This window comes from Gastrolobium bilobum, unplaced genomic scaffold, assembly GCF_033153095.1.
Source record: "Gastrolobium bilobum isolate Gb01-03AN ecotype WA unplaced genomic scaffold, APGP_CSIRO_Gbil_v1 utg42547, whole genome shotgun sequence".
In the NCBI taxonomy this organism is placed as follows: Eukaryota; Viridiplantae; Streptophyta; class Magnoliopsida; order Fabales; family Fabaceae; genus Gastrolobium; species Gastrolobium bilobum.
This window is the reverse complement of record NW_026895205.1, coordinates 14,869-37,769: the sequence shown is the minus strand read 5'-3', so window position 1 is coordinate 37,769 and position 22,901 is coordinate 14,869. Positions and strand designations below refer to the sequence as shown.

Genomic DNA, 22,901 nt, shown 5'->3' with positions numbered 1-22,901 from the left:
AACTCACAATAAAGAAGAGAGAGAAGGTGGAATGATGAAACAGAAAAAAAGCATGTGGACCCCACCTCTTAATTGTGTGTGTAGGAAAATTTTCTTGGGTTATGTAACATGAAAGGAATAAAACCCTATATATATATATATATATATATATATATATATATATATATATATGGCTTATCGTTTCTCATCTCCGGCTACTAAATCATAATCGTATAAAGATGGATCAATGGTGATAAAGGAAGAAAGGGAAAAATGGAATCATAATCATTAAAAGATTAATCAATTAATATAACGAAATAAATAAACAAAATGACATAATTTTTTATTATTTATTTCCTTATATTAATAAACAAGCTGCTTGAGATATATTTATCACCGTCTACCTAAAAACTACGTCGTTTTGTTTATTTATTTCTTTATATTAATTGATTCATTTTTTTACGATTATGATTTAGTAGTCGGAGATAAAATTATCTCAAATCACTTGAGAAATAATAAACTTTATATATACACAGGTCAAAATGATTTCATACCGGTATAAGCTATACTTTCAATCTTAGCCATGTATCCTATTTATTGTTGGACAAGTGACTTCAAATCTAAAAAATATGGTGAATTGAATTTTAAAAATATTTTCATAAAATGCCTCACTTTCCTTTTAAGATAATTTCTTATTCTTACACTAGGGTTTTATATATATATATATATATATATATATATATATATATATATATAAGGATAATAGTTTGTCATGTAACATGACACCATTTGTGTCATGTTACAGACACAAAAACACTATGGACCCTATTGTATAGTAAAAAAGCAAAAAAAGTTTAAGTGGGTCCCATGCTATATTGAGTGTGTAGGAAAGTGGAGATTTTTCATGTAACATAACACTTGTATTTCCCATATATATATAGGGAAATTTATATATTATGTAACAGGAATAAAAATTGTTTTCCTACACAAACAAAAACACATGGGGTCCACAATTTTTTCTTTTCTCTTTCCTTAACTCACTTTCTCTCTCTCTTCTTTTATGTTTGTGCAGGACCGAACAATGCTTTTTATGTAACATTATACATGTATTATCTATATATATATTTATATATATATATATATATATATATATATATGAATTGATATTTCTCATGTTGTAGGAGATAAAATTATCTCATACACAAACGTAAAAGTATGTGTAACACATGTGAAAAGAATAGAGAAAAAAATGGGTCTGAAACACTTTTTTTATGTATAATCATCTCCTACAACATGAAAGACATCAAACTCTTTATATATACGGTTTGATGTCTCTCATATTGTATAAGATAAAATTATCTCCTAAATATACATAAAAGTGTGTGGCTCATGTGCAGAGAGGAAAAAGAAAACATGAGTCTCATATACTTTTATGTGTGTGTAAGAAATAATTTTATCTTTTACAATACAATAGACATTAAACTCATATATATATATATATATAATGAGGGAGGTTTTTTTTGTACTCTATTAAGAAATCTTATTTCCTATCTCAACTGTTAATTTCCCTCTATTTAGCGATTATTATTTATTTAAAATTAATAATTAATTAATTGATATATTTCAATAAAATACAACCATTTTAATAGACTTAAATCAACAATTGAGATAAGAGTAAGATTTCTTAATGTTACACGGAACATAAAATATCCTCTTTGTATATATTATCATTGTATAAAATTTACCGTCTTTGAGAGAATTTGGAAGCATTTTATTCAGAATATCCATAATCGAGGTTTCATTGGAAAGAAGTGTAATTTAAGGTGATATTTGGCATGTGAATAGAACTGATAGAATCAATGAGATAGAATCCTTTTTTTTTTTTAACTCGTGTTTTATTTTATTTCATCTCATGTTTAAAATACACTTAACAGAGAACAAAAATATATCATTTTCTATTATGTCCCATTCTAATACCGATACCAAACCCTTAAAATTATCAAACAAACTTCTCTGACACAAAATTATTTGTGTGCCAGATAGAACAGACTAAAAATTCAATATATTTCTTTTTATAATTAGAGGTCAATACAAAAGATTGATAGCATCAAATATTTGATATCCTTCCCGTGAATAAATACCAAACCAGATTGGGTTATAGGTTTTTGTTGGGCCAATTCATTTGGAGTATCATCGTCTGTTGGGGAAGACCAGCTAACAAAAAATGAACCCAGCCTAAATATTTTTTCGCTTTTCCATTTTAACCAAGCCTCGACGAAAAAGTCACCAACCATAATAAAAAAAAAAAAATAATGTTTCTACCCTGAATATAGATAATTTATCTACATTTACTTTCAAAATGACATAATTTTGAGTTGAAAAATTAAAAAATTATAATAAGAAAGACTATTATAACTTGAATAAATTATAATTATAAATACATTGATTTCCTCCCCAAAACGACGTCGTTTTGGGCTCAATGTAAATAACTTATCTATATTGACCGTAGAAAAGACGAACCTTATTAATGTTTCTCATCTTGTAGGAGATAAAATTATCTTCTACACACATATAAAAATATGGGTTTGTTTTTTCTGATGTTACTTTAGATAACTTTATCTAATGTTCATCAAAACGACGTCGTTTTGGGACGGAAATCATGGTATTTTTGTAATTTTAATTTATTTCAGGGTTATAAAAGTCTTTATCACTCTAATTTTTTAATTTTTCAACCCCAAAACGACATCGTTTCGATGAACATTAGATAAAATTATCTAAAGTAACATCGGAAACTTTTTTCCCTAAAAATATATAAAGCCTATGTGAAGAGAAGAAGAAGAAAATAAATCACACATACTTTTATGTGTATATAAAAAATAAAATTATCCCCTTGTATCATAAAAAAACATTAATCTCAAACATAAGGGAACGCATTAAAGGCCTAAAATTAGCCCATAACAAAATATTGAATAGAGTAGGGCTTGCTCATCTCTGGGCTCCAATAAGTCCTTAGTTTTTGGGCTCTTTCCCGTTTGGTATTATTAATCTCATCCTCTACTCTTCATCAGTTACCACTTTTCATCAACGTGTACTTTTCTAACCCAAAGACTATTATTATACATTATTGAAACAGTGTTGCTTGAAAATTGAAATGAATAAAAAGAACATAAATAGTTCCGAGTATTTAGCCTATGCTATATCCTTGTATTCAAATGAGTAATTTTTATATTCCCTTTCTCTAGAATTCTTCAATGTTAGAATAAAAAATGTTTTAATTAAAAATAATAATTTAGAAAGTCTCTTAAAAGCAATAAAATTTACAAATAATGATATATCATACCAAATAACTTACACATATATATATATTATATCCTTTTCGGTGGGAAATGCATTATACTCTCTTCATTTTATAAATTCTAATAGGTTGTTGCTATTAATAAAATGGCTGATGAGTTCTGAAGCTCAAAAATGGTTCAAGAGCAAACAGCATCAAACCTAATCATTCTTCATGAAGTTGAAGGGAAAAGGAGCAATGGAAGCTAGGATAACACTGGGGAACTTCACACAGTGAAATGTAAAAATATATGTTGGAAAAAAAAAATGAAAAAGAAAAGGAACATATAACATATATATTAACAATATTATATAAGAGCACATCAATTTGTTGCATTGAGCTGTTCTAAATAGCAAGAAGGAATCAAAATTTCCAATTTCCTATGGCATAACTATGTCTCCCAAATCCTTATCCATTGTTGGAATCATCAACCAATCATCTGGACAAAAACTGAGGTCTATTGCATCCACAAAATTTGATTCATGGCTATGCCCTTTAGAATTTTCCATCACAGTATTTTCTACAAAAGGGAGTTCCAATTTCTCAGAGTTCATATTGACATCTAAACCTTCAAGAAATCCCAGCCACCAAGTGTATGAAGAAGCTTGATTCTCCCCCCACTCTAATCCAAGAGAGGCTTCAATTGGTGTTGAATATTGTGGCTCAGCCAATACAGAAGGTCCAGTTGTGGACCATATAGGTCCTGGTAGAGGCATAGCCTCCAATAAGTAGTAACAATACTTTGCATCTGAAAACATGGACACATCAATATCATAGTTGGAGTTGTTGTTACCTTTCATAGTAAGGTGTTCCTTCTCTGTGACACATGGTGGTGGTGTTGTTGTTGTTGATGACCTATGCAGTTGCATATCATAAGCAATCTTATCTCTTCCAGCATCAGACAGATTAATGAAAGAATGAACCTCATGTGAATAAGCTCTTCTCCTTGAAGGTTTGTTTGGAACATTGGTTTCCTCTGAACCCATCTCACTTGTGGGGCTAAGTACCAAAATCCCAACAAGAACAACTATTTGTTATTCGGAATTAGAAGTTAATAGTTAGCATTAGTAGGTGATGGAAGAGTCTAGGGAGCAACATGAGTGAAGTAACCAAGAATCCAAGATAGAGAAAAGCAAAAAAAAAAAAAAAAGTTGGGAGAAAAATGAGTCAGAGAAAGTTGCATGTACACTGACACGTATGTGGTGAATCCATTGGACACATCAAATCTTTTTTAAGCAATAGCTTACGTGTCTGCAAAGTCTTGGCCTATTTGCCTACCCCTTTGGTACTATTCCTGCACTTTACCTTTTAAATCCGAGTTGATCATGCATGCAACACTGTCAAGGTATTAAATACACTCTTCCTGTCTTCAATGACCCCAACAATCAAAGTAGGATAAAAGTAAAAACCTTCAACTTTTAATTGATATAGATGATTCAAACAACAGCTTACCCCTTGCACAACTTTTTTCTAATTAAAGGATACAAACTTTAGGAGATTGGATATTTTATTCAAAGGTTTAAAATTTCCAAAGTTTTTTTAGATAATTTTATTTAATGTTTATCAAAATATATATATATATAAGTATATGGGTCCATGTGAATTTATATAAAGAGAAAAAAAAAGGTTTCATGCACTTTTATATGTGTATTTTGATAAAAATCAAATAAAATAATTTAAAATAATTTACAAACTTTAAACTCTTAATTCAATTGAGCTTGATTCTTAGAAGTGTGTTTACTAATTTCTTTTTAACAAAATAATATTTTTTTTTTACTAAGATAGTTTGTAATTTTATTTGGGTACATTGACTACTAACTCAAATTAATTTGAGATAGAAGTGTTATTCATGCCAAACACACTTATTTTTGTTTGTGGCAGGCTTGTAACACCGTAATAGGCAGAATAGCAGAAGTAGCCTACGAGTCTTTTGACACTAACACTGCAATCACTTCCCCATTGCCCAATTGGTAATTGCTTGTGACAAGTATTTGAACTAGTGCGCTAAGATAATAGCTTTTTTTATATTTTAACTTTTGCTCCAGAGTAATAAAATATGGGTAAAGATTCGTTTACAAATTTTTTTGACAAATTTTTATAAATTACATTATCTTCTCCTGGAAGAACATAGTGAAACCTAGTGTTCTCCCAGGAGAAGATAGTGTAGTTTGTAAGAATTTGTAAACAAAAAAATTTGTAAATATAAAATTTTTCGTAAAATATTGGGCGAAAGAGAGTGTGTGCGAGTTGTTTATTTCAAAGAATAGATTAGATCCAACCAACTGCACTTTTTCGTTATAACTAGAAAAAATGTGTACTTGCTGATTCACACGGGATTCCACGTGTCCCGTGCTACTTGGGTCAGAGCGTAAGCTAGTGATCTACTTTATAAATATACTGAATTACTTAAGGAAAAAAACCGTATGAATAAAAAAAAAAAATATACAAATATGACATATCTATAATACTATTTTTTTTTCGCATTCTTTATTTCAACCTAAGAGATAAAAAAATTGGAGCTTCATATTTTTATTTCGTGTTTTGGAATGTAAAAAAATGAATCTTCACTAGATGTCTTGCACACTGTGTGCACACTGTGAACATATGTAAAATCATAATCAGGATTCTACTAAAAAAATATGTCATAATCAGGAATTGCATCGTTATTAGTCATGGTTCCAAAAATCCCTATTCCGGGTAATGTGAACATCTTTATAGGCCCATCAGTTGGTGTAACTTCATGTATGAGATTATCCCTTAGATAAAGGTTTTATGGGAAATTTGATTACAAGTAACCAGAGTGCTTTCATAAATGGCTACAGATCCATATATTACGGTGATAGTCAAAATCTTTCACTATTAAAAGAGGAAAGCTACTGGTGGATTTGATAACTTGTGGTTAAATGGGACATGAACAAGGCCTATGACGGGCTTGAATGGGAACAAGGCCTAGGCACTTGCTAGTGTACCATCATCTTTGTTTCCAAAAGAATCTCTAAAGATGATAAGGCCAAAGATGCAGTGAAAGAGCCAATCTTGATAGAGCCATCTGTATTAACTTCTAGTTTTGTTGCTTAAAGGGAGGGGCCAAAGGGGATTGGCTTGTGTGATTCATTTTTTGACACGGTTTTTGTTTGGAATTCAAGTGTAAATGATAAAAAATCTCTTGTCGGGAAGAAATGGAATAGTGATCAAAGTGTTACTGTTTGTCAAAAATTTTATTCAAATGTCACGTGAACAGTACTTTTTACCAGACTGCCACGCGACGTAATTCGCTACGACTGGTAGCAAATTACATTCGCCAATAATTTTGTGACACATGATCATGTTGCATACCAAATTCGCTACCACTAGTAGTGAATTTCGTCCAATCAGCTTTTTTCTGCGAAAATATGTCACGTGTCACAAAATTATTGGCGAGTATAATTCGCTACCAGTCGTAGCGAATTACGTCGTGTGGCAGTCTGATAAAAAGTACTATTCGCGTGGCATTTGGGTAAAAAATTGCCAAATAATGGCACTTTGGTCAATGTTTAGGAAGAAATGGACTAAACATTAACATGATAAATATAAGTAAAATAATCTATAAATTCAATGACTTAAAATTTTGGATTGAGATATTGTATGAGATCCCTTATTATAAGTTTGTGTCTAATTGATGCTAGATGAGTCAGAGTCTCATTTCTTGATTTTGTCAAAAGAATACAAGTTGATTTTCTAATAATTAATGGGTATTAATTTTCTCTTGAAACAGGAGATAAAATATCTCATGTTGCATATACAAAGTCATTGTGAACTCCACCGCAATTAAAAAATAATAAGATACGGATTTATAAGGGTGTGCAGAAGAAAAAATGTCTCTCCAATAGTACGAGAGACATTTTCCCCATAATTAATACCTCATTTGCTTATATTATTTGATCTTGAGATTTTCAACATGCAAGTTGTACCATTATAGGCGCACGAAGGTCATTTTACAATGTTCCAAGGATGATATAGTTGGTACTTTACCCTGTGTATCACTTGGTACATGTCAAGAGCTTTTTGAAGGTACCTAATTTTTCTCACAAATGGAAGCCATGGATACGCAGGAATGGATTATTTCCAGTACGATTTTTATATGAAAAAAACTTGTGAAGAAAGAGAGAAGCACAGAGATCTTAAATAAGATTCTATAATTTAACAAGAATGTACTTTTTTAGTATCTCTATATATCTCTCTCTTTTTATATGATAAAGTGTTGTAAAAAGTCTAGCATAAAAAGATTCTCATGGTAATGCTCATGAAATCAATACCTTGCACAGTTGCACACAACGACTATGAAAAGCCACAATTTACTGATATCATATTATTCAATGAGCTGGGGGTATTCTCAATTTGGTTCTGGATCCTGCTTCTATCAATTTATGGAACCCAGTGCAAGTTTACAATAAAATCGGCTTATAATTTCGAAGATCTCACTCCTGATCATGTAAATTTCTTGTGGTTTTTCTTGATTCTAGTTCTGTTGTGATACTAAAAAAATTTAGATACTTTCTTGTTTTTTTTTTTTAAATATACTTTTTCTCAATTTTAATATTTAATATACTTTAGGTCACTTATATTTTATAAATAATTTACTTATAATATAGAAAAGGAAAGAGTTCCCCAATTTTTGAATAAGGTAGATTTAGAAGTTTTTTTTCCCTACCAAATAAGGTGCATATAAAAATCTACTTTTTGGCATTATTCATATTAATTATCTTTAAATTTATATGCAATCATACGAGAATGGCTTCTCTATTGGATGGCTCTCACGTAACTTTACAAAAAGGAGCTAAACTTTCTCTATTGTTTAACTGGTTTACATGGATTTCACTGCTTCGACATGGGGAATAACAGCATATCCACTTAATTTATTTGCGTCCTTACTAGCTAGGCTACATAGTAGAAGTAACCTATTTAGCTAGGTCCCTAAATCCAAGCACAATAGGAAGAATAAAATTCACGATTTCATGCCTCACGGTGCATGTGTTGATGTTTGAATATTTGACACTTTTCCCTGTCTTCAAGGCCTTGATGGATAATGAGCTGTCTGTGACCCCTTTGATACCAACATCAATATATATATATATATATATATGAGGCAGGAACATCTTACACCTGTGTAAGAATAATAACTCTTACACTAGATCTTAACCATTAATTTTTTGCATCTGACGATTAAGATTTATTAGGTCTCACTCATTAATTAATTTTTAATTCCCAATAAATCTCAATCGTTAGATGCACGAAAATCAACGGTTAAGATTTGGTGTAAGATTTATTATTCTTACACCGGTGTAAGTTGATCTTATCCCTATATATATATATATATATATATATATATATATATATATAAAGGTATCCTTTGACACCAGTGTCAAATTTGAAATTTGACACCTCATCTGAGAGTCATTAGATCAAAAAAGATCAACGACTCTGATTCGTAAGCATGTGACCTCATTGATCTTTTCTGATCTAACGGCTCTCAGATGAGGTGTCAAATTTCAATTTTGACACCTCATCTTAGAGCCGTTAGATAAAAAAAGATCAATGGTGTCACATTCTTGCAAATCAGAGTAATTGATTTTTTTTTTATCTAACGGTTCTGAGATGAGGTGTCAAAATTGAAACTTGACACCAGTGTCAAAGGATCCTACCTCTCTCTATCTCTCTCTCTCTCTATATATATATATATATATATATATATATATATATATATATATGAGGTAGGATCATTTGACATCAGTGTCAAATTTGAAATTTGACATCTCGTTTGAGAGTCATTAGATAAAAAAAAATCAACAACTCTGATTTGTGCTTAATGTGACACCATTGATCTTTTTTTATCTAATGGCTTTCATATGAAATTTGACACTGGTGTCAAAGGATCCTACCTATATATATATATATATATATATATAGGGATAGGATATTGTAACAACTAAGTATAGTTACTACTTACTACCAATGTTACTACCAATCAATTTCATCGTTAGATTGGTTATTTTGATCTGACGGTTCAGATTTGATACTTATATAGCCTCTTTCTCTCCCTTTCTCTCTCTTCCCTTCTCCCTCACTATACTCTCTACACATAGCCGCCGCTGCCCATCACCGACCCCGCCCATCGCCGACGCAAGGAGCTTCGAATCAGCGAGCGATTGAAGGAGCACGTAGCTCTGCGAGAGAGTAAATGACAAAAATTGAAATATTTGGGATTAGGGTTCGTGCTTGAGGAAGAAAATTGAGATTAAATTGAAAAGAGATACCAATTTTTATTTTTAATTTTCGTAAAATCACGTTACAGTTTGCTGACCTACAGTAAAGTATCAAAATATAAATTCAAATATGCTATAAGGATTTAGCCGTGGAAATCCATTTATCTCATCCTGAATTAAAAATCCATTTATCTCCATTGGAAGAGACTGCATAAAAAACTTGTGAGAGTTAAAACCGTTTACATCATAAAGAATTACAAACTCCAAAAAAATTGTACCAAACATGTTATTTATTTAATTAAGATGATGAACTGGAAGATCCTCGCTTCCTTCAACTAAAAATGGATAAAAGTGCCCATTTAGTCGATTAAAAGTGCAACTTGATCGACTAAATGGGGGGACAGGATGGTGAATAGTTCTGGGGGAGGGGGAAATTAGTTATTAATTAATTAATAAAGGGCAAAAGGATCAAAAAGCCGCGACACAAACCATAACTTAAGATTATTTAATGATTTCAGTGTTATTATATAACAAAATAATGACATCAAGTATGTGAATATTTGCAAATGAGCACATCATTGCATCCTATAATTAGAATTTCATAAGCATTAAGTTTGATTTACACAAATACTAGTATTCAAATCCAAAAAACAGGCTCAAGTTTCTTTTCTTTTTTGTATTATTCTTTTTTTTCTGCTAAACAAAAATTAACCTTTCCAGTAAAATAATAGCATTATGACCCTCAAAGAAAATATTTTGTTTCACATAGACCAATCAAGTCATCTTATAATATTTAATATATTTTTTTAAAAAAGTAACCCGTGGATTGACATGTCTGACCGAGTCCCGTCCCACCCTTAACATGTTTTAACCCGCATACAGGCCAAGTGAGTTGTATTGGGTTGGCGGGTTGAAATTAACAACCAAATCTGTCCCGTTTTGGTGGGTTGGGGGGTTGATACGTAAAGCTCAACACTCTTTGCCAACTATATTACTTGCATCCAACTATTCTAATTTATTAGTCATGCATACTGATAGATGAAAGTAATATGAAAATTGAGAATATAACTTAAACTGATATAAAACTTAACTTATACTAAATAACTAAAACTTTACCAAATTTGAACTTATAATCTGTGACGGACCCAGAAAATATTATTTATGTCTGCAGGTTTAGTAAAGAGGGTTCGGGGACAACGCCCCCGAAAAAAAAAATTAAAAAACAATTTAAATACATTAAAAAATAAAAGTAATTAAGAGCAGAATTGCTTAGGGTGCATTGAAGAGAATTAACAAACAAGTATAATACATCATACGTGTGTTATTTACGAATCTCTCGGAGAAAAATATGTATGTATCAAATGTAAGGATTCAATTTTGGTACTATAATTACAAGATTTATTTTCTTCACATGCATTGCCATCAAATTGTGTGTTATCAAATTATAAACGTTGGACAGTTAATTTTAATTATTGTCGAAGAAGTTTATTTTTTGTGATAACATATCAATAAAAGACTTATATTATATCTACTATTAAAAATTTATTTTTATAAAAAATATTTAATGTATTAATAAATAATAATTCACAAAATTTTATATTAATCGTTCATAAATTTATACAGATAATTTTCCATGACAAATTTTTATTAACGAAAAGAAGGCCTATCACTATCTTATTAATCATTTTAGTTTTGTATTTTCCAATGCCGATCTTAAGCATTTAATAGAAGGCTTATCTTATGCAATGCATTGTAATCGACAAGTTACAACCGTGCCAAATAAGACAAAGGCCTATCTAAATTTATTGTTACTTGTACAGGTGTTTTAGGCGATGTAGATAAAAAAAAAAAAAAAAAAATTTACCCCCAAAAGTTTATGTCTGCTCTGCAAGAACATGGGTCCGCCAATGTTTATAATAGTTCTAATTTATTAGTTACGTGAACAGGTGTAAATGAAATCAATCAAGAGTAAAATAATCATATATATATATATATATATATATATATATATATATATATAATTTGTTTGAAATAAAACAATATATATTCATTTATAGAAAATAAAACAAGATATATTCAATGGTGTTGGATTTCTTTATAGAATGAACGAGTTTAAGTAGAATTAATCCAACTCTTCCTCAAGTCTTATCACATCATGTACAATGCTTTGGACCCAAGCTTGCCTAATCAGTTGGATACGTCTATTGCGGCCGCTTAATTTAAGAAAGCAAGTGAGATTGAGATAAACATTGGATTTTTACATATATTTTCTATTGGCATAGTTTATTCCTGTAAGTACGTTGTAATCAGTGACCTTTTTTAAGGAAAATCTTGACAAATCATGCTCGTGCTTATTGTTCTTGGTAACAGACGTGATTGATATGTTTATGTTGGATTTATGTGCTCTTTCTTATATATTTATGGAGGAGATATCTTAAAAAATAGTGGATTATTGTGTGTGTACTAATATAATAATAGTATAATCAATACCAACAAAGTCTGACACAGTTAATAAATAATTGAGTCCTTTAAGCATGCTGACAGATATTTGATAATGTGTCTAGAAAAGATTTTGTTGGGAGAGACTGTACTTACAATCGTGTGATCTCTCTGCCTCGAAGAGATTAGTTCTTGGCTTTCGGCTGGAATACCCTTGGAACAAATTTCAAAAAAAAAAAAATAGCATAGCCAATGGGTGGGGTGATAGCTAAAAGTGAGGGCTTAAAATATGTGTACCTTATAAATTTAACTCCTTATTTATAGATGAGTTACCTGATAAGAATGAACTTCTGGGCCTCTTAGAAATATTGAAGATCCAACTCTTGATTCATTACTGTTGTATTATGATTAATATATTTAAGGAATTTTTTTTTTAATTTTTTCTTAACTGTTAGCCCTTCTATAATATGAGTCTTTATCAGGTCATAACCCTTCTATAATCCGTCTCTTATTTTTCACCACTTTATATTATGAAAATAAATGCATAAAAAAGTACGAGCTTTATTGCATATTATATCACACACTTAAAATGTTTAAGGCATACAATAAATATCAAACTCAATTTCTCAATGAATTTCACAAGAATAATCAATAAGTATCAATCGAATATAACAAGCATATCCCAAAAGAAATCCCTAGTCAGTGAAATGTTACTATCCCACTTTCAATCATCAACAGTGAAGAAAATATATTTACTTTACTTTGAAGTCTTCTTGAGTAATGTGCACCAAGAGACAGTGTTAAGAGAATAAGAAAGTAGTTTAAAATAAAAAAACTTCTATAGTTATATTGTTAATATATGCATTATATTTTGTTCAAATATTTAATTATTATAATTATTCAATTTTTTCAAATAAAATATTCAATAACATTATAAAAAGAACATTGCTCCTGTGTCTATATTTTTTTAGTAGATAAAATTTTAGATTATGAAAAAGCACCTTGCAAAGTCAAGAAAGACCATGAATAAAAATTTAGGGGTAGATTACATATCCCATTTATTGTGATTTAAGGACATAAGTATCACTATGTATTCAGGATTAGTCATCAAACATTTCATTGGCTGTTAGTTATATTTATTAGATTTTTAAGAAGAAAATCTTAGATACCCTCGAAGCAAGAGAAACCTTGTAGTCAATATCATTTAATTTGTGCTACTTAGTTATCTGAACCATTGTTTTTCATTTTAATAACATTTTTAATATTATAGTTTGAATAACATACATTAATTAATATAAAACAAGAGATTTATTTGATTCTGAGAGTACCTAAGAATCTCTCATACTTTAATACATTTATTATTTCATCAACTATATGGTTGGCAATTAATCCAGATATATTATAACAATCCTTACGCAATAACACCATACTATTAACGTTTCGCAAAAATTTGTGTGGTTCAAAACACATCTGGAAAGTTTTATCATACTAGAGCAATCAAATGCGTTACCTGACTTAACGCATTCAGTTTCGTCAACAATACTGACGTGACTTGTGTCCATGTCAGCAAAGTGGAGCAGTTTCATACACGTGACTTGATCTGGTAGAGTCTTGTCACACAAATATATTGACTTTCTCGCTGACAGCACGGGTTCCGCACGGGACCCTTGTGAATTTCAGTACCATTTTCTTCAAAAATTCATAACTTGAGCTACGATGCTCCGAATTGAGCGCAGTTTGAACTCACACGTAGCTAATGAAGAGATATATAACATCTTCAGAGATTAGGACCATAAATGTAGTATAAAATTCCTTAAGTAAACAAAAATTGGAGATGTTTAGTGTTGAATAACAATAAAAATAATTTTTTAAGCCTTACTGGTCTAAGGGGACTACTTGGCACACTATGGTAGCAAAGTATGGTCTAAATAAAATTATATTAGGTGTTACACACATAGTTTAAATTATGGTTCCAGTTATTGGAATTATTTTAATTACAGAATTGATTTTAAACAGAAACGTTTATAAATAAAAAGGAAAAAGTTTATCCATACTTTAATTCAATTATTGTGATTGTAACTGCGCTTAATACCATACGTAATGTTAACAAACCGGTTTTAGAACGGGGTGTTACACATCTAGCGTCAAATAAATTGACGTCATGTAATCCCATCACACAAAGTGACGGCATCACCATCGTCTACTAAATAAGATCAAGCCACGTGGCATGAAATTGTTCCACTTTGCTGATGTGGACACAAGTCGCGTCAATATTGTTGTCGGGACTGAATGCGTCAATTCAGGTGACGCGTTTGACTGCTCTAGTATAGCAAAACTTTCCAAATATACTTTTAACAGGAGAAATTTTTGTGAAATGTTAGTAGTCCGGTGTTTTTGCCCAATTCTTATCACAAAATTATTAAACTTATATCTTACATCAAAATATAATAATGAAAATATGTACTAATACTTTAGGCTATCATTGAAGACCTCTTACACAAAGTCACCAAATTATTACAACTTAGTAGCTTTTGGAGTAGGTAGTGTGTCGGCAAAAGAGTCCAAAACTAGAACAAGACAATTATCTAGAAGAAGATCTTGAGCTTCTGAATTTTTAAAACCCCACCATCCCCTGCTTTCAAAGAATCAGATATGTGTTTGATCTCCATGGAATGGGAATGATGAGGTCAACCTCACAACCCTCACTTAAAGGGTAAGATCATGACCATGACAGCCTAGATCAGTGTCAATTTGAATCTTTTCTAAGCTAAAATACGAAGTGCTCTTCAAAAGACAGTGCAAGTTTATCATTATTAATAAGAATAATTAATGCATTTTCATAAGAAGTTGATGGTACTTTATAAAGTACACTTTGGATAATTTATAAATTAAGGCAGCTCCTAAATTATGCATATTAAATATTAATATAATCGCCCTCTCAAATCCGTGAGTTGAAGAGGAAGGTTTAGCGGGCGGCCACCTAATTAATGCTTCCTCTTTTTTTTTTTGGATAACATTAATGCTTCCTGTTTGAACACTTAATTCGACTTTTAATTAAACTAACAATAATCCACTTACTAATAAAAACAAAGATGCCCCGTTAACTAGACCAATTGGTAATGTCCTATTATTTTCATCTAGTTCTTCTATTTGTTTGAAAGCTGGCAACTTGAAATATTCAAATGTAATGATTTTTAAAAGCCTATAATCAATTTTATGAGTCAATAACAGGAAAATGCCTTGGGATTATTAGCCCTCCCTGAAGCAGAACTATGATTGTGAACAATGACCCTGAAAAATAATTAGTTGTTGAATCTCCTTGACTTGACCAAGTAATCCTATTCTTGTCAGTGATGCAGGGTTCTTTCTTTTCATAATAAAATGTTACATAACCCGAATCATAGTATTTTATAATGTCTAAGCCATCATTGGTCCAAATAAATAGTCTTTTCCATAAGGTACATAGAAACCATATCAAGACTCGAATAAAATTGCAGTAGTGACTACAAGTCAACCAGACAATATCCCGCAATTCTGTCCTATGCTATCACTTAAAATATCTTCAAAAAAAAAAAAAAAAATATTAATACCATTCATATGCCAATTCATTATTGATAAGAAGTGTAGGTGTCTATCAAATTTTCTCATTTTTCATTAAACTTCTGTCTTGCAATTTTAACCCTTGTTACTCCCGCAAAACATACTCCAACTAAACTTCACTGTAAATTAGCATTACTAGACATGATATATACACTTTGTAATTTTCAGCATGACTAGCTAAATGAACGTTTAACGCTTCAAAAATTACTGCAACTAGATTGAACTATTGATAGGAAATCATTATACAAGCTTGGCATAGATGTGCCTAATCCTACACTGATAGCCAACAAGAAAAATAAGGAACATGACTATTAAGAAAGTTACAGTCCAATACAATTTCTTGAGGAAGTGATTCCACCATCCACGACAAGATTATGACCACTAACATACTTGGATTCATCACTAGCAAGATAAAGTGCAGCCTCAGCAATGTCTTTAGGCCTTAAATTTGTTCCTCTTAAGTTTGCAAGCCCTCTAACATATTCCTCCATTTTCTCTACATCCTCTGGGAAAGGACACCCAAAATTGATGTTATCATCAACTTCTTCTTCATCACTTGTTCTCCATGCATTCACAAGCATGGATGTAGCCACCCCAAATGGAGAAATGCAATTGACCCTAATCCCATACCTTCCTAACTCACAAGCTGTGTTCTTTGTAAGTCCAACTATGGCATGCTTTGAAGCTGTATAAGCATGTGGTCCAAGCCCTCCCATGACTCCAGCTACACTAGATGTAGATATAATGCACCCAACTCCTCTAGGAATCATTACCCTCGCTGCATGCTTGATCCCCAAAGCCATTCCTTTCACATTCACACTCATGACTCGGTCAAATTCATCAGGATCAAAATTGACAATGCTCTTGTTCTTGGACTGGTTTCCAAGCACCCCAGCATTGTTGAAAATTATGTCAAGTTGTCCATAGTGAGAAACTGTGGAACTAACCAAATTCTCAACCTCATTTTCCATGCTAACATCACAGTGGACATAGGTAGCTGAAGGAGATAGTGTCTCAGCAAGCATGGTTCCAGCTTCATCCTCAACATCAGCAATCACCACCTTTGCACCATGCTTGACAAAAACTCTCACAGTTGCTTCCCCAATGCCTCTAGCACCCCCAGTTACAATAGCAATTTTGCCTTCCAATCTGTAACAACGTCAAACATAAGAACATAAAATAAGAAAAAAAAATATTCAATAATATGCTGAAGTTTGTTCTTTTTCAATGTTCATAATCAAGCAGGATTAGTGTTATGTATCTAAATGCTATAAAATGTACATTTTGGGCTGAACAAAATTGAAGATTTTGGACTAACCATTCATGGGGTGGAGGGTATATTTGTTTGTGTGGCCTTGAATGTACAGATTTTTTAATATGCTTCCCATTATTCATTGTCAATAAAAAAAATGATTTGCAAAGTGTAAAGAGAAAGATAGAAACGAATATAAATTACAAAACTTCGATAATAGAAATTATAGTACCTTTTACATGAAGCAGAAAAAGTGGTATCTGTAGCCTGCAGAGGAACCCCCTGAGCGTGTTTCTCAGACATTACAACCATGGTTGAAAGGGAGCTAAGGAGAGAGAAAGACAGAGGAAGCAGAGAGGGTTGCCGATTCCCAGTACGTGGGAGTTACAAAGAGCAAAACCGCTATATATATACGGGTAATTGTACTCATTTGGCGGATGGTAACTGACTAGGTGGGGGTAAGAGTATCTCTTCGATACTCTCTAATATCATCTTTAAGAGAAGTCTAAAGTCTTAATCATGAACCCTCCCCGAATCAGATTATTCGTGAAGACCGAGTATTTCCCAAAAAAAAAAAAATTGTCTCTTGCACACTTAACTTGAAGTGGGGCCCAATAGGTGAGAGAAGAAAAAAAAATTGACACAGGTATTGATCTATGAACAGAAGATAAGAAAATTTCCTAGTTACATAAGACTAGCATTGCCCTATACATATGTGTGTATGGAAATAATGTTTATAGAAGAGAAATTTTATATCCTACATGTACAAAAGTGTGTGAGATTTTTTTTTCTCTTTATATAAAACTCATACATTTTTATGTATATATAAAAGATAATTTTATCTTTTATAACATGAGAAATATTAAACCTATACATATATATGGGATAGATTATTCTATCTATTTACCTCTTTTCTTTTTCCTACTATAATAGCCCAACTTAATTAATTAGTAAATCTAGTGTGATTAATTAATTAAATATGTTTTAGTGAGTGAAATTAAGTATAAGGCTTAATTAAATGAATTTGAGTCACTTTGGAGTTAAAAAGTGTACTCAGTGAAAATTAAGGGGTATAAATGGGTACTGGCAAAAGTACCCAAAATATAAAGATAAAAATAGTAATATTCCTAGAATAATATTCCAGACTTTTGGGTAAAGTTTTGTAATTATTGGAGTTGAATAGATAGACGAACCAATACCCGCTTAAAGCCACTTAACCAATGTTAAGTGACCAAAAGCCAAAAGTAAACCCATTTCCCCCCTGCAACCCGTCGAGAAAGAAACAGAAAGAAGAAGAAGAAGAAGGAGAAAGGAGGGAGAAGGAAGGGGGGAAAGAGAGAGAGAGAGAAAGCAAATCTCAACCAAATCCATCCGTTCAAAAGCCTAAACCACTCCAAATCTCCTCCTCTTTCATAATCCTTGCTTTGTTTTGAGTGGGGAGCATTGTGGAGAGAGATATTACCTCTCAAAAATTCGGCCCTTTGGTGAAAATTGGGGTTTTGAGAGTTTCTACCTCCATTGAAGCTTGAGGAGCCATCAATCCTTGGTGGTGTGACCATCGGTGGTAAGATTCTAACCCTTGAACCTCATGATTCCTTGAAATTTGCATGAGTTAGGGTTTATGAATAGTAAATTGGGATTTTGATGAAATGTAGTTGAATTAGCTATGTTCTAGGAAGAATGGAGCTTAGAGCATGTTAGGGAAAATGCTAGGAATGTCATTTAATCGGTGAAAATGAGCTTAGATAGCCAAATGAGTATACTTGTAAAATGGCAAGAATATGATGCTTGATATTGGATTTCTTGCATTGTCGATAAATGGTATGGCTTGGTTGATTGATGATTGTGTCCTTGTGATGTCTAGGATTGAGACATTTGGACCAGCCGTGAGTGATCAACCATTGGAGCAAGCTATGGAGCTTGAATAGCTCATTGGAATTGGTAAGCTCATCCTTGTGTTGTGGTATGAATAGGATAGCTTGGATTGATGATGATGAGTTATCCTTGAATGCAATATGTTAATTGCATTACCCTTGTATAGGTGTATATTTGTAAAAGTGGATTGCTGAAACTGTTGGTGAAGAACAAAGGTCGACTGAAGCATTGAGGTAAGCCTTCGGACCTTGGGTGTAATTCCCTTGATTGTTCCACCAAGCCCTGAAAGGGTAGTGGTAATTATAGTGTATATAAATGCAATGAAATAATGTAATGCTTTGTTATATGTATGTGTATGCATTTGGTGTGGCATAGGATGGTGTTTCCCTATGTGGTATGTTGCATGACGATGCGTAAATCATACTTGGTAGTTAGCTGGCCAGTAGGACTGTTTGCATCTGAGTTCCTTAGGACAGCTTGAGAGCTCGAGGGAGTTCTCCTGGAGATGTATAGCACTTTGCATAGATATGTATTTACTGCATTATTATTGTTATTGCTATTACACTGATATGGAACTGTGGGGTGGAGAGATGCTCCAAGGACCCCTGGTTTACTGGATATATTCGTATATCTCACCCCGTGTTGTGGGGACCCCCTTTCAGGTAAGGATGCTGCAGGAGCCTCTGGTGGCAAGTGGCCATATCTGGATTACGCATGAAATGTGGCATTTCTTTTGAGATTATACATGTTGTTTTGTAGCTCACATGTATAGAATTGTAATGAATAGGCAATGCTAGATTTATGATTTGTATATTGGAATGGACTTAGCCTATGCTCATGCCTTTGGTTACACCTTTTGTTGATGGGAGCCAAGGGAATGATCATAGTGTTTTGTAAGCTAAGTTCTACGATTTGTAAAGGATCTGTAATGTAAATGATGTCTACTTGAAATTCAATATATGCATGCTTGTTATGTATTAAGTTGTTTATTGGTTGGGCTGAAAATCAATTAGGTACCCTTTGTTTAAATTGGTAAACGATGAGAAAACAAAGGTCATGCTGCCCAAATTCTAGCTAAATCTCATGAGGAGAGGTTGGATGAGTGCTAGGATTTAGTTTGGGGCATGGATAATTGGGGTTTGTAATGGGGATGCATCTTCCCCTAGGCTTGGACTTGAAAAATGTGGGAATTGGAATTCCCTGGCAGCGCGCTTACGCGCCCAGGAGCGCGCCCAAGCGCCCTGCTGCCCCTGCGAGTGCCAATGCATTCTGCCTCCTCGCGCTGGAGCGCCCAAGTGGGGGCTGAAGCGCCCAGGATTGCGCGCTGGAGCGCCCTGGCTTGCGCTTAAGCGCCCTTTGCTGCAGAAAGTTGGGATGCTTACTGTCCCCTCGTGTTTTAGCGCCCAGGGTGAGGCTTAAGCGCCCAGGGTTGCGCGCTTGAGCGCCCTTAGCCACTGAAGGAGGAGATGCTTCTGTCTCTGCGCGCTAAAACGTCCCACTGGGAGCTTAAGCGCCCAGGATAGCGCGCTTGAGCGCCCTAATGCGCGCTTAAGCGCCCATTTACACTGGAATATCTTATGCTTCCTGCCTCCGTGCGCTTAAGCGCCCAGATGGAGGCTTTAGCGCCCGATAGCGCGCTGAAGCGCGCGGGGCCTGTGACCAACACTCTCTTGTGTTGCTTCAAATTGTCCTAACTTGGACTACAGTGCTCCGATTTGAGCACGGTTTGAAGCCACAGGTAGCTAATGAAGAAACCTACAATATAGTAGAAGATATGAACTAAATAAGAAGTAAATTAATGGGTTAAAAATGGAAAATGAACATGATGTTAAGCTTAATTTATCTGTTTCCGCAAGGTAATATGGTTATGATCACGAAAATGGGTATTATAAGTTCGGTACGTTTTAAAATGAAAAATTTATCCGGATTTTTAATTGAACCCATGTGATTGTAACTGCGCTTAATATCATAATGCGATGTTAACAAACCGGTTCTAGAACGGGGTGTTACATTTTATGGTATCAGAGCAGTTTCGTCGGGAATAACTGTTAGCTATTGTTGAGTATCCTTAGTGTTTGATGCTTTATAGTTATTTTAGTACTCTTTATGATTATTGCATTTGTGATCACTAAGTGTGGGCCTGATCAACTCACTTCTTTGTGTAACATGTGTAGTGACATGACGAGGAACCGAAACAACCCCGGACCATCAAACACCAATGCTCAGCCAGAACCTGTTTTGGCTGCTCATGTGAGGCCTAGAAGTGGCCGTGGGGAAACGGGCGTACATCCTGATCCCGTGGCTGAAGCTCTTGCAGCCGTTCAGAGGGAGTTGGCTGCTAGCAGGCAAGCCAATGAAAATCTGATGAAAACAAATGAAGACTCGCGGACTGTTATGGCTGCAATGATGACCGAGTTGAGGACGTTGAGGGGTCCTAGGCCCGTGAACCGGCAACCCACTCCTCCTCCTCATACTGCTACGCCTTCTCCACCTCCTTCACAGGAAGAGGGTGGAGTGGGTAACAATGAGGGTGAGGGTAGTCACCACTCTGGAAGTCGGAGTCATCACACTGAGGTTCGTCAACCTCGAGTTGAAAATGTCGGTGATCATGAAGTGGAGGAAAGAAGATTGATGGCTTTCCAAAACACAAACCTCCTTCTTTTAAGGGAGGTTATGAGCCAATGGCGGCTGCAAAATGGCTCCAAGCGATGGAGAAAATATTCAGGGTGATGAGATGCCCTGACGCAATGAAGTTGGCTTACTCTGTTTATATGCTGGAAGAGGAAGCAGAAGATTGGTGGACAAATACCGTGCAGCCATTGGAAGCTGAAGGTCGGGAGATCACATGGCGGTTGTTCGAGACATTGTTCTTGGATAACTACTTCCCTAGAGAGGCTAGGGAACAAAAGCAGAATGAGTACAACGACCTTAAGCAAGGGTCGATGTCTATTGACCAATACTTCTCAAAATTCAATGAGTTGGTGAAATACGCCAACTATGGGCGAGCCTTACCCACTCCGGCTGAAATGACCTCCAAGTTCCAATGGGGTCTTAATGAGAAGATGTCTCGGAAGATGTCAAATTGTGACATCCGAGAGTTCAGTCGGTTTGTAAACCAGTGTAGAAAGGTGGAAGAAGTGTATAAGGTGTCCCAAACCAAGAAGCCTTCTGAGGCCCAGACACCTAGTTCCAATAAAGCAACGGGCTCAGGTTATTGGAAGAACAGGAAGATGCAAGGCAAGAAGCTGAATGCGAATAAGCCCTTTGACTTGTTCAAAAAACCCGGTACTCAGAAGAATTTTGTTGATAGAGGACCTCCTCCCAAGTGCAAGGGATGTGGCAAGGAGCATAGAGGTCCATGTGCTACCGGTGAGGTGATCTGTTTTAAATGTGGAAGATCCGGTCACTATTCCAGGCAGTGTCCTCAGAACGAAGCAAGGACTATGGCAGTTCAAGCTACTGCTGTTCCTGTCTCTGTTGTTCCACCTATGCTAGAGTCTCAGACGGTTGGTAGAGTATATACCATGGACCGTCAACAATCGGAGAAGGCTCCGAATCTAGTGAAAGGTACAATTTATATTGATAATATGGATGTTGAAGTGTTGTTTGATTCAGGAGCTACACACTCCTGTATGTCTGATTTTATGGCCGTTGGGCTAAATCTGCAAATGTACGACATTCGCCCTCCAATGAAAGTGGTTACTGCTACTGGAGAGGAGTGTTATACATCCGTGTTGTGTAAAGATGTTGAGTTCAAATATGAAGGCCGAGATTACGTGCTGGATTTTATTTGTTTACCTATGATCAGCCTTCAAGTTATCTTGGGTATGGACTGGTTGTCAAAGAACTGTGCTATGATAGACTGCTGTGGTAAAAGGATTGTGCTTGATGCTGATGATTCTGCTACTAGTTCTTCCCCATATCTATCTGTGTTGCAGGTTAGAAAGGCTTTGAGGGCCGGGGCATTGGGATATGTCTTTGTGGGGGGTTTAGTAGGCGGAAGTCATGAGGAGATTGGCACTATTTCCGTGGTGAGGGAGTTTGTGGATGTGTTTCCAGATGAAATTCCACAACTTCCGCCTCATAGAGAGATTGAGTTCACGATTGATCTATTGCCTGGTGTGGGGCTTATCTCTCTGGCTCCGTATAGGATGTCACCACCGGAATTAGCCGAGTTAAA

The 22,901-nt window shown here is 34.1% G+C and overlaps 1 protein-coding gene and 1 long non-coding RNA gene across 2 annotated transcripts; one reads left to right on the top strand and one right to left on the bottom strand.

Annotated features, from left to right (window-relative positions):
* Nucleotides 1-15,914: 15,914 nt before the first annotated feature.
* LOC133299704 (short-chain dehydrogenase reductase 2a-like) lies at nucleotides 15,915-17,158 on the bottom strand. Its single transcript, XM_061499193.1, has 2 exons — nucleotides 17,079-17,158; nucleotides 15,915-16,743 (listed from the first exon to the last, which is right to left on the bottom strand). Exons 1-2 carry the CDS (start codon nucleotides 17,156-17,158, stop codon nucleotides 15,915-15,917), a joined length of 909 nt encoding a protein of 302 aa, XP_061355177.1.
* Nucleotides 17,159-18,713: 1,555 nt separating this feature from the next.
* LOC133299652 (uncharacterized) lies at nucleotides 18,714-19,635 on the top strand. Its single transcript, XR_009749961.1, has 3 exons — nucleotides 18,714-18,787; nucleotides 18,888-18,954; nucleotides 19,384-19,635. It is a non-coding gene; the product is annotated as an uncharacterized LOC133299652 (long non-coding RNA).
* Nucleotides 19,636-22,901: the final 3,266 nt, after the last annotated feature.